Consider the following 13,679-nt stretch of genomic DNA (forward strand, 5'->3'; position numbering starts at 1 on the left):
CAAAGTTCATGTGGATTTCAGCAATGCATTTTATAAAGTCTCCAAATGTATGCTTGTGGGCAAAAGGGAGCAACATGATCCGGGTAAGAAAGAAAACAATTAGAGTTTAGTAACTGATTAAACAGTTGCAGACCAAGGGACTCGATGGTTGAATTGAGTTCAAATTAGAGGGATGTTTCCAGTGGGGTACTATGGGGCTCTGTTTTAGGATTCCATCTATTTGAGAATTTTTTTCTACAACATAGATAAAGTTACAGATGGCAGAGCTATCAAATCTGTAGTTCACAAAATAGTTTGAGAAACTGTAAAACATTGTATCATAAAACCAGAGCCCAAAGATCCCTTCCTCTCCATCCCTCCTATCAAGTGGATAGACAGAATTAGCAAAATTCCTGAGGGTTCAGTTAAGTAGTCTGAGATTAAACAGGTTTGATTTTTTGAGGGAGAGACTGGGCAGTAGGGTCTTTAGGGGGAAGAACAATCAGAGCTGAGGTGAGCAGGTAGTGGATGGGGGGGACTGGGTTCAGTGAAACGTGGTCACTGGAAATGACCAGAGGTGAACCAGAAACTGGGCACAGGGTAGCAAGGCTAATTCCTGATGCTACCTCCCAGTGGCAGTGGTTTTCTTGCGTGTTCTCTGCCTTGGTCAGGACTAGTTTAGGAAATGCGAGACATTGAGCCTAAGATTCAAGGACCTCAGTGGATAAGCTTGAGCAGGGCCAAGGAAGGGTCTGATGGCCTTGCCTCTAAATCTAAAAAGGAGACTACACTGAGCAGGGTGGGGGAGAGGTCAACTAGAGGCAGCCCATGTGAAAGAGAATTGGGGATTTTAGATACTAGTCAGCTCGGATGGAGTCAACAATGTGAAAGAATATTGCTGGGGTAAGGAATTGTACAGTGTGTGGTGACATCACTCGGCTGAGTTTTGGCAGCTTAACGAGCACCCAGCCAGAAGCGGAGTTGACCTTTCCCCCGCTCAAAAAATGCCCAATTCTCTTTGAGTGGCAGTCTTCAGACAGGAGCCTGTGGGTCTCTGGAAGAACACAAAGATTTTCTTAGGAATGTGTGGGCATGGATGGTTTTCATGGGATCAGTTTCTAGATCCTCAACTTCTATGAAGGATTTGCCTGTGTGTGCTTCTGTGGTAGATATCTCATTCCAATTATCCTTCCTACTTTTTGTTTTAAGGACAGTTCTTCTCCAACTTCACTAAATAAAGGCCTGCCTCCTCTCATCCATACTGGTTGTGCATTGTTCCCAAGACATATTTATGCCAAACCAAAGAACAATGCAAATTATTGGTGCTTACAAAGCCTCTTCAACTTTAATGAAGGTACCATCCACCACTCATCCATCTATCTCATTAAGAGATTCATTTCCAATGAAAGCCCACTGAAATGTTTAATAATTGCTTATTAAAATTTGTATATATTTCAATTATTTGTTTATTAGGTATATTTGTTATTAATAATTGTAGACATAACTCAAGCTATAGAATTTTAAAATATATTTACAGCCTTATAGTCTCAGGAAATTGCTTTTAAAAATTGAATTTAAATCTACAGAAATATTTATCATATAGAAGTATGATAGAGTGCTTAGTAAAAGACTTTAGTGCATACATATATATATCACATTAGGATACAATTCCTTGGGGAAGTGCCGTGGAAATATGATTTAAAGAAGAAACAGGAATGCTAGAAAACTTCTACTTATTAAACCTTAGCTTGGTCATGTATTTTTTCCTATGGATGATAGCAGATGTCATACGGCTCTGGTATTTAGATTCCACTGGATACATTCAAAAGAGTAACATAACACTTTTTAAATGTCAATATTTACAATATGCCAGGGGAAAACTAGATGTCAACTTTAAAATGTGCAAGAGGATACTCAGTGTTCCAAAAATATTTTCAGAGTCTTATAAGCAGAATGGAGCCCTCTCCCTCAGCCTGGCAGGAGAGAAGGGAAAAGTACATTTCTCCCCTCCCCCTACGGAAAGGGGAACAGTAAAAGCCATAGTGGTTTCTTTTCGGCAGGTCACCAATGTGTGAGTCTTTTTGGAATTCTCGGTCCTAGGAATTCTCAATTCAAGAAACTTCTCGAGCATCTGGTCCTCTCCTTACCCAGGCAGGTTGGGTTGATGGGTGACAGAAGTCTCATGATCATCCACTATCGTTTTTGGAGTGGTTGTCTGGTAGTAAAGTGTTGCGCTCTTTTTAAAGAGTGGGGTGTGTTGCAAGCCTACTTTTTCTTCTTCTGGGCTCTTACCAAAATTCCTGCTACAACAGGAAAGCTCCCATTCACCCTCTTTTTCTATTGCTTTATGAAGTGTGTTCCCACCTTAATTTTGCCACAATCCAAAGAGAGTCCCAGGGAAATTGACTCAAGTGTTCATTTTTAAGGAAAAGTCAGGTTAAGAAGGGTGTGTTAAGCGATGTCATAAAACCAGTAAGTGTCAGAGTTGGGAGGCAAACTTGGGCCTTTTGTTTCTCTCCCCATCATCATGCAATGGCTTTGGATTTAAATGTCAATATTTACAATAAGTAGAAAGGATGGGAATGGAGAGGAAGCATTATGATATCCTGTGGTCATTGAAAAATTTGGATGCTTAATTCCATGGAAGTGTGGGATTACTCACACATTTCTGTAAGCTCCACTCCAAAGGTTTATCAGATTCAGAATTATACTCCTGCCCAGAACCAGTCACAACTTAGGGGCGTTTTGTTTTGTTTTGTTTTTCTAAAATATTTATTTTATTTATTTCTCTCCTCTCCCTGACCCCCCCCATTGCCTGCTCTCTTTGTCCATTCACTGTGTGTTCTTCTGTATCTGCTTGCATTATCCAGCAACACTGGGAAACTGCGTCTCTTTTTTTGTTGTGTCATCTTGCTGCGTCAGCTCTCCATGTGTGCAGTGCCACTCCTGGGTGGGCTGTGCTTTTTTTCACATGGGACGACTCTCCTTGTGGGGTGCACTCCTTGTACGTGGCAGCACTGCACCTGGCCCAGCTCACCACATGGATCAGGAGGCCCTGGGGATTGAACCCTGGACCCACCGTATGGTAGACGGACACTCTATCAGTTGAACCACATCCACTTCCCTCAGGGGAGTTTTTAACATCCAATAAACCTCTCTCCCTTGCATCTATCTCAGTGAGGAAAAGCTAATTTCATGAACACCCACAGCAATATGAACACATGCAGAGAAGGTTTTTGGTCTTCAGTTCCTTTAACTTTCAGCCATTATGATCTGTCCTTTGGTAGTATTCAGTGTGGATTTGCCATTATGGGTAATTATGGTTCTTACATGGTAAGGATGAGCCAACTGAACAGCCTGCTGTGTGTATTTATAGACCACAGAAGGAAAATCATTCTTGAGGAGAGGAAAAATCCCTCCCTGTCATAAATATGAAAGTATCTCAGCCAGTAAGCCTTAACTTAAAATGATGTGATTTCCCCCCTACCTCATATTTTAACAGAAAGTTGGGAAAGCAGTAGTTAGGCAGTTTTATGTCAGATAAATAGTATAACTCTGGCTCATTATTGAAAGCATTCACTAAAGATTAAAATCATAAGACCCTTTATGGAACTTTTAACTGGTCCCTGGATCTTAGCATTCAATTATCATTTTTGAAATCTGAAATCTACATATTTTTTGTCTAAATTGAGAGTACATTTGAAAATCAAAATTCAAAGGCATGCCTTCCAGTGAGCTGACTGATGGGGAAAGGCTGTGATTATGCCTAATTTTCACCCTCTACATCACGATCTCATTGATTATGTTTCTCAGTTTGCTAAGGGTTCTGTGAGGTGATTTTCAAGATGAATATTGCTATTTGCAGGATTTCCTGAATAAGAATATTTCTGGAGTAAATTGCACAAACCAAGTGATGTGCAGTCAATTTTCACTCCAGCATAAACAATGTATTAGAACAGAGCCCTTAAGGCTTTTTTTATTTGGGTTTCATTACACAGCTAGCTGCATTTCATCAATAAGCATGAAGTGCCAAGCCGGCAAAACTGACGTTCACAGAGGGTATTACATATTTTCCTAACAGGTGCTCAGGGATTGACTAGAGAAAACAAATGATCTGGATGGGCAGGCCCTAGGCCCTTTTTTTCAGAAGTAGCCATGGCCACTATGGCTAAACAAAGGCAGTTTCTTTCAATTTAGGAAAAGGAGGCAGGGGTCTGGTTGCCTGTACATCTACTTTCTTTGCATTCATTCACCCCTAAGAATTTTTGAAGGTGGCTTCTTTCTCTGTGTTAAAAAGGAGAGCATGCCCTCAAAACTGTTTGACAACTTTTATGTTTGGTTTTTGGGAGATGAAAGTTAAGCAGAGAAAAGTTCATTTTCCCATCGTTCTCTGGAAACAAAATTTCTTTAGGCAGAGGGCTACAGCGGTACTAAAAGTACAACTATAATGCATGCTGTGTAGCAGTGCTCCAAAATGTACTCATCGAATGCAATGAATGTGCCTCACTAATGAAAGAAGTTGCCGATGAGGGAGGAGTGGAGGGTGTGGGGAGTGGGGTATATGAATCTCATATTTTTTATTGTAACATTTTGTGTGATTTATGTATCTTTCAAAAAAGATTAAAAAAATCATATGCCTTGTAGCACAAGAATTCTGCACAATTTTAATCATTTATTAGACAGTGAACAGAGATGGAAGTTTAACAAAGAGGGATAAAGAACTAGGTAAGTTAGTAAATAACTCACACAGGTCACCATAACCTGATTGCAAACTGGGGGGCTCAGAATTATGGGAAGAAACTCTTAAGTCATCGTATATCTGATTTTATGTCTTCTTTGTTTGCCTTGGATATAGCCATGAGCAGAAGAAAAAGTCTAAAGGAGTATTTTTGAAATCCGCACTCCAGAGATGAAAAACTCAGAATATGCATAGAGGACAGAAGCCAAGGAGTTTTTCTGCCAGGGATAAAGCAGCTGCCTCTCCCCTCAGTGATTTAGACCAAGCTGCAGGAGGCAAATATCATGACTCTCTGAAACGACACACAGCAGTGGGAGCCGAGACTTGTAGCTTTGATAAAGGAAAGTGATTAACACAGCTGAGTGTGGCTTTCACTCTAAACAGCAGGGACCTGTTTGGCAGGCACCTATGGGGCCATGGTCATACTAAGACCTAATGCGGGTTTTCAATATTGGAGAATCATTCTGGAGAGCACTGACTTGTTGATTTGGTTGAATCAACAACATCCGTTTGTGCCAGGGGACTTGGCTATCTTTTCTCTTCAATATAGCCCATGCACAGAGATAGGTAGACTTTAATATATCCTTCCATTATTTTGATGGGGGCACATTTTAATCAAAACCTGTATTTCAAAAGTAGAAGAATATGCTTTTACTTGCGCTTGGTAGGGAAGGGTTTAGGGCCTGTCCTCTGTGCATTACTGCCTCAAGGAATTTTTAAGAGTACATCCAATCTCCAAGATAATTGAGGATCTGGCTAAGGTTGTTTTGTACTGGACTTCATCAGTGAGAGGGCTTACTGAGCGATGATGATCAGTATTGATGAGACTCCATTACACTGGAAAATAGGAGCTGGTCGCACACCTCAGAGGGCGCTTATGTACAGCAGTAGTTAGGTTGAACCCTGAAGGGATCCCAGAGCTGATGGCTTCCCTGAGTTCATTGTGCTTTGCCAGTCTTGTCCCTGGTGACCACTCACGAGCCAAACACAGAGCGACTGGGGCCTCTGAAGACACACCTGGGCATCAAGACCTCTGCTGTGCCATGACTGCGTGCTGTGTGGTTACCTGTCCTGGGTCATTTCTTAAAGCTAAGGAAACTGGTGCTGGGTGAAGCCTATTGGGGCTCATGGGTTTGATAGTCTATCGGAATGCAAGACCACGCTGCTGGTAGAGCCACCTGGGATTTGTACCAGTGAAATGATGTTTGCCAGTGACTTTTACAATACCGTCTGTTCTTGGGGGCTACTATCAGAATAGTAGATATACACGTCAGGAAGAAGTAAAGTAAAAGTAGTGGAGTACACTTTGTAAATATAACTCATTTTAGTTGTAGCAAACCTCTTTCTCCTGCTCTCCTTATCTTCACTCCAGTCTACGTCTCTCAAACTTTCACTTTCTCTCCTCCGGCAGATTCTTACCCTTCCTTCTATCCCTTCCCTCTCTTCTATCAAAACAGCAACTACATGGACATTAAAATGTTAGTTTTTTGTAAACCTAGAAATTAAGTAAATTTAACAACCAGGGTCAATTCAATTCAAAGGAAAACTTTAGTCTCAGTTGTTACTTATTTAGTCTGAAATTGCCCATCATTACATTCACTACTAGGTTGTACTTTCAATTAAATTGGTTTATTCGATTTGGCTACTTAATATTTCTGAGCACTAAAGAGATAGAGAACAGGGCAATATATTGGGAGAAGTCCTTGTGATTGACGCCTGGGAAGGGCCTTAAGATGGGCACAGTCAATGAATGTTCAGGGTGCAGAAAGGATAGATGGTGGCGCTCACTTGGCCAGTTTGTCAAGGCTTACCTGGTCCATGCTCATCACCAGTATGAGGGTCTGGTCATGATCCTTGCTCATTGGTTCAAATATGCTGACAACTACCATATACTGAGCCCTGGACTGGGGATGGGAGAGTGGGAAGTGAGTGGGGGAGGGGAAAAAAGACAAAGGATACTCTCAAAGAACAGTGTATAGTGGTACTCAGGTGTATAAAACTGATGTGCATATCAGCATGACAAAGGTTATAAGGAGATGGGTACAGAGGTTAAGAAGAAACTCTAAGAGGGATTTTAACTCTACTTGGGGCACGGAAGAAGGCTTTGAAGCGGCAATGGCACTGAATTCAGTCTTGAAGGATGGAGAAAAATGTACCACACCAAAAAGAAGAAAAAAGCCATTTAAAGAAGAGGGACAATCCAGAAGACCAGCATGGCATGAACCACATGGATTTGATGATACCACATAATTTGGCGTGACTGGAATATAAGAAGATGGAAAGGTAAAACTAGCTGGTCTGAGAAGGGCTTTCACATGTCTGTTAAAGGACTTAGACTTTATTTTGTAGGTACCTAATCTCCTAAAAGACTTTAATTTTAGATAAGTTGCCTGCAAATATGCATTAAGTGCCATGAAAGAAGGGATGGAAAATGGATTATAGCAACAAACACGATAAAGGCATTCTAGCGATATGAGTTTAATGAAAATGTTCTTGCTAGTAAAAGCTGGGAAAGAAACAGAAAATGCTAGCCAAATAATCATAATCATAATTTTCATAACGACAACTATAATGATGGTAATAATAAAGATAATGCATAAGTAACTTAGTTCAGTGGTCTTGTCATTAGTTTAGAAAACAATATGTAAAGCAAAAAGTCCTTACCTTAATGTCAAATGGTCCAGTTTGACTTGGTTGATTGTAAATTTCCAACTGATTTCTAATAGGAGACAGCCACAGAAGCAAATGATTTAACTGCTCTTCAAATTGCCCAAGGTCTTTTATGTGAGCCTCAATTTCTTCTTGCTTCTCAGGCAAATCTCTAGAAACCTGAAAGAAAAATCAAATTAAAGAAGCATTTCCAAAAAATGTTTGTTAAAAAGGTTTCTAACATGTTATAGACACTTACTGATCTTGGTATTTTAAAAGCATGATAGTGATTATTTATGTATATTATAAGTTATCATTTAATTCATGTACTAAACCTATTCATTAACCCCCTTTCTAAAATTTCTGAGCTTCACTAACATTTTGGGAACTGAAAACCCATGCCCACACACATGCACATTCAACTATTGCAAGCAAAGAATTACATTCTTCATTTATCCACTCATTTGCTAAACAAAATGGTGTATTGTGTATTAATATGCCAGACATTCTGCCTCTGTGGTTATAAAAATGAATAAGCCAAGCTATTCAGTATTAGTTCCAAATATATAGCACAGATCTCCTAAATCTCCAATGAGTGATAGTTGTATTCAAAAAACATCATAAAATTGAAAACAAACTATAATTTATACATGTATAGCAGCCATTTTCTTCCAATATATTTGCTTCTAACTTTCTTTTCTGTGAAGCCTAAACAAGGAAAACTGATGAGGTAAGCAATTTTGTGAGCTATAGTTTGTGAGCACTGTTACGACCAAGTGAAACAGAAGCAGATGATTAGGATGGAAAGTAGGAAAAAAAAGTTTTTATTAGAGTAGACTATAACAGTGATTATAGGTTATTTTTATTAAAGCCTTAGTATATGCCAAGTATTGTATTTGGAAGTTTCACATTTATTTCCTTCTTTTATCCACCTAACAAGACTTTGATATAGGCACTGTGACAGTTTGAAGTTGGATGGACCCCAGAAGATCATGTTCTTAAAACTAATCTCTTCCTGTGGGTGTCAATCTATAGTAAGTAGGGCCTTTTGACTAGGTTACTTCAGTAAGGGGTGGTCCAGTGTGGGTCTTCATGTTCTTATTAGAGTCCTTTATAAGAGAAAGTCAGATGAAGACAGAGAAAAGCATGGAAGCTGGAAGCTGAAGGCAAGGAAGCCTAGGGGAGGAGGGTGAGCCCAGCAGATGCCACTATGTGCCTTGCCACGTGATGGAGGAGTCCAGAATCGCCAGTAGCCAGTCTTCCAATAGAAAGCATTGTCAAATGATGCTTTGATTTGGACATTTTCATGTCCTCAGAACTCTAAGCTTGCAAGCAAATAAATCCCCATTGTAAAAGACAACCCATTTCTGGTTTATTGCATTTTGGCAGCCTAGTGAACTAAAACCAGTACTATTATTATCCTGATTTTGTACATAGACAATGACACTGTGATTGAGAAAGGTTAAATAACTTGGGAAGCAGTATGATATGGTGTTAAAAACTGTGGAGTCTAGCGTTAGGCTGCTTAGTTTTAAATCCAGGTTCCAGCTCTTGCCTACCACTTTCACCAAGTTTATCAATGCCTCCTTTATAGAATAGGGACAATGACAGTACTGGCTTCATAGGGTTATTGTGGGTATTAAACAGAGTAAATCCATGAAAAATAGCTTAAAGCAATACTTTGCCTAATAGCAAATGACAATAAAGTCATTAAATGTTAGCTATGATTGCCAAAGCTCTAGTGGTAAGTAAGTCAGGATAAGCTAGAATAAAGTCCTTTTCTTCTGATTATCAAGGGACAAAACAGATACACAGAAATAAAGAATATGAACCCACAATGTCAACCCTTTGTGATATTAGTAATAATATTCTAACAATATAAATATAATGCTACATTGTAATAGGAATATAAACATGTTACAGTATAATGGACATCTATTAGATGTTAATATTATTTTGATATTATGTATACCGATAGAGGACATTTAAAAAACAAACTAGATAAACATATGGATATACTAGTGCATATTGTTCCCATATTGTGGAATAATAGTTTTAGATACTTTTTTAAAGGACTAATTGATTAACATTACCTTCTTTTATTGGACCCAAGAGTTGTGGGGCGAAAAGGAGAAACATTTACAGACAAAATATTCATGGACAAAACAGTCCATCAATAAATTTACAGGGGAAGGGATTTTACATAAGCTCTTACATGAAAATAATACATACACTGAAACGTACTGTATACATATTTATCCATATTGTGTAAGCACACAGGTATGTATGATAAAGGGTTGACATGCAGCCTAGGCTAATGTAAGTCTGCCTAGGACGCACCTTGGGCTTCCACAGATCTGTTTCTTTGGAAACATTAAAGTCAGGATAAGTGGGGAACATTGGGCCTGCCTTCTTTGTTTTGTGGAGCTGCATCTGGATTGGGGGAGCTGTGAGTTGGACTACAGACCTTGGGTCTGTGTGATGAAAATATTGTAAAAGATCGATGGGATATAGAAGCTGTGGCTTCCAGACTTTGCCTGCATGGTGAGGGGGGCAAAAGAAGCTACGTGTTTGGGTAGCTCCTGGGCCTCTGAAGGAAACGATGATGCCGAATCTGTTGCATTGCCTGCCTTGTCTCTTGCTATAAAACCAAATAAACACAGTATTCAATGGAGGCCTATTGGTGTTTCGAGAGTTCAAACCCAGAACTACATCTGTGGTGCTGCACTATGTTTTTATATATGTGATAGGTGAGATCACACATGTAATTCTATGTATATAATATATAATCTAATAATGTTCTCAGCTTAATTTCCTAGCATTTAAAAGAAGGTAACTGAACTTTTTTATTTTTATTGGATCATTTTCTCCTCACAGGTATATGTCAAGAGCATTCTGCAGCTTCAACTAACAGCACCTAAGAGCCCCTAAATCTGAAGCTACTGGAGATAATAGCTATCATATTTTCCTAAAATCTCTAAAATAGAGCCATGAACTGATTTTTATCTGAGTACAAGGCAGTTCACCTTTCATTTAGGCTTCAGATGGAAGCATAGAAATCCACATAATGTTTAGCTAAGATTGTTGATTTCTTTCTCATCCTCCCAACATATTCCTGCTTATAAAGGGAGAACAATCTATGACAAACAGCTTTAACCCAAAACAGTCATAAATTGAACTCTCTCTCTCTCTCTCTCTCTCTCTCTCTCTCTCTCTCTCTCTATATATATATATATATATATATATATATATATATATACACACACACACACACAGAGAAAGTTATGCATGGAAAAGAAAATCATAAAGAAAGCCAAAAGACAAATAAAAAATTGGGAAAAAATATTGGCAGCTCATATGTCAGATTGGGAAAAAAATATTTCTTATACATATAAAGAGCTTCTGCAAATTCATAAGAAAAAAGACAATGCCCCAACAGAAAATTAGACAAAAGAACAAAGGTCACAAAAAAAGGAAAATACAGATGGATTTTAGACACAAGGAAAGAAGCTCAGCCTTGGTCAGAGCGAGGGAAATAAAAATTAGAACTTCATCTTACTGTGCTCAAAACTCAAATCTGAAAATAGACTGTGCTGCCAAAGCTGTGGGGAATCAGACTCTTACACACAGCTTATGTTGTCTGTATATTGGGCCATCCCATCCCCACCCCCACTCCCAGTTGAAGGTAGTTTTGTAGTATCTATCAAATGCAGGTAGCATTTGACGCAGATACTCTACATCTAGGAGTTTATCTTGTAAATATATTCACAGGCATATCAATGGCATATTCAGAAGATCGTGTATGAGGGTTTATGATGGCACATCATAAGGAAAGCAACTAAATGTCCATCAATAGAGAACTGATAAAATAAATTATGGATTATTCATACAATGAACATATGGTCAATGTAAAAATTGATGAACTCTTTCTTTTGAGATGGGAAGGTCTTAAAATGTATTAATTAAACAGGAAATAAGATGCAGAACAGAATGCATAGCAAGCTGTCATTTTTTTTAAATAAAGGGAGTTCTTTTTGTACCTGCATAAAATAATTCCGGAAAGTCAATGCTTGGCAAAGAAAGTGGAGATGGTGGATAATGTGGGAGATTTTTTACTGTACTTCTCAATTTTTTTTAACAACGTAAAAGTATTACTTTTGCAAAATTTTATCAGTTAATTTGTAAAAGTAAAAATATTAGCTTTTCTTACCACAGAAGATTGCTGAAGTAATCTCATATTGTTTTTTGCAATGTTTTAAAAATTATTCAAGTATATCACTCATACATAAACATACATAAACATACATAAATAATAAGTTTATAATAATAGTTGTGAACTTATAAAACAAACATAAAAATCATACAAGGCTCTCATAACTCACCCCACCACTAATACTTTGATTGTTATGAGACATTTTCAACTAATGATGAAAGAGCATCTTCAAAATGTTACTACTAACCAAAGTATCTTACATTTGGTGTATTTTTCCCCCAACCCAACCTATTATTTTTTTTAATATATCATTTATACATGAACATACATAAACAAAAAGTGTACAATAAAAGTTGTGAACTTACAAAGTAAACATGCATAACATCGTACTGTGGCCCACCACCAACACCTTGCATTGTTGCGAGACATTTGTTACAGATTATGAAAGAATATCGTCAAAATCTTACTACTGACTATAGTCCATATCTTACATTTGGGGTATTTTTCCCCCCAAATCCACTCTATTATTATTTTCTAAAACATATTTTTATTACAGAAGTTGTGAACTTACAAAACAATCATGCTTATGTGCAGAATTCCCATACAACACCCCTTCACCAATATATCATGCCCGGGTGGAACATTTATTAAGATTATGAGATAAAGTAGTCAGACTATTACCACTAACCATTGTCCATAGTATACATTTGGCACACTTTTTTCATACTCCCCGATTATCAGCACAGTACATCTTTGGCATTGATGCAAAAGGCGTTAACCACAGTCCACAGGTCACTCCAGTTGTATTTTTCCCATGCATCTCCATATTCCCACCACCTTGCAATAATGACGTACATCTGCTCAAGCTCACAAAGGACACTCTTGCATTTGTACCATCAACCACAATTCTCATCTACCTCTGGGTTTACTGTGTTATTCAGTTCCCAGATTATTCTCTAGTTTTCTTTCAATTGACATTTACATCCCTAGATTACCCTTTCCAGCCATTTTCCCATTTATAAACCAGCTGTTATTCACTATAATGTGTTACCATCAACTCTACACATTTCCACACTTTTAAAGTTAATTAAAACTTCTACATACACTAAGTACCAGTTCTCCTTTTATCTCCTTTAAGTATCCACCACCTACCACTAGGTCTTGAAGATGTTTTCCTACATTTTCTTCTAGAAGCTTTATGGTTCTTGCTTTTATATTTAGGTTTTTAAAAAATCTATTTTGAGTTAATTTTTGTATAGGGTGTGACATAGGGGTCCTCTTTCTTTTGGCTATGGATATCCAGTTCTCTAAGCACCATTTGTTGAATGGACTATTCTACCAGAGCTGGGTGGGTTTGACAGGCTTGTCTCAAATCACTTGACCATAGATGTGAGGGTCTGTTTCTGAACCATCAATTCGGTTCCATTGGTCTATGTGTCTGTCATTATGCTGGTACCATGCTGTTTTTACTGCTGTAGCTAGGCAATATGATTTAAAGTCTGGAAGTGAGAGTCCTCCAACTTTGCTTTTCCTTTGTAAGAAGTTCTGGCTATTCAGGACCCCTTCCCCTTCAAAATAAATTTGAAAATCATGTTGTCCATTTATTTTTAAAATGCTGGATTGAATCTGTACATCAATTTGGGTAGAATTGACATCATAACAATAATTAGTCTTCCAATCCATGAGCATGGAATGTTCTTCCAATTATTTAGGTCTTCTTAAATTTCTTTTAACAGTGCATTGTAGTTTTCTGAATACAAGTGCTTTACATTATTGGTTAAGTTTATTCCTAAATATATGATTCTTTCATTGCTACTGTAAATGGAAATTTTTTCCTGACTTCCTCCTCAGATTGTGCATTAGTAGTGTCTTTTATTATTTAAGATTTATTTATTTATTTATTTCTCTCCCCTTCCCCCCCTACCCCGGTTGTCTGTTCTCTGTGTCTATTTGCTGTGTCTTCTTCTTTGTCCGCTTCTATTGTTGTCAGCGGCACGGGAATCTGTGTTTCTTTTTGTTGGGTCATCTTGTATCAGCTCTCCGTGTGTGCGGCGCCATTCCTGGGCAGGCTGCACTTTCTTTCGCGCTGGGCGGCTCTCC

General features: G+C 38.2%; 1 protein-coding gene across 3 annotated transcripts in view; it reads right to left on the reverse strand.

The window, feature by feature from the left end:
• DMD (dystrophin) overlaps positions 1–13,679 on the reverse strand; it is a 2,676,723-nt gene that overhangs the window by 784,616 nt on the left and 1,878,428 nt on the right. For all 3 annotated transcript variants that reach the window (XM_058291720.2, XM_023592525.3, XM_058291721.2), the window contains one exon: positions 7,382–7,546. In XM_058291720.2, coding sequence (XP_058147703.1) covers positions 7,382–7,546 — 165 coding nt within the window. The remainder of the gene's footprint in view (positions 1–7,381; positions 7,547–13,679) is intronic.

This window comes from Dasypus novemcinctus, chromosome X (assembly GCF_030445035.2).
Source record: "Dasypus novemcinctus isolate mDasNov1 chromosome X, mDasNov1.1.hap2, whole genome shotgun sequence".
Lineage (NCBI taxonomy): Eukaryota > Metazoa > Chordata > Mammalia > Cingulata > Dasypodidae > Dasypus > Dasypus novemcinctus.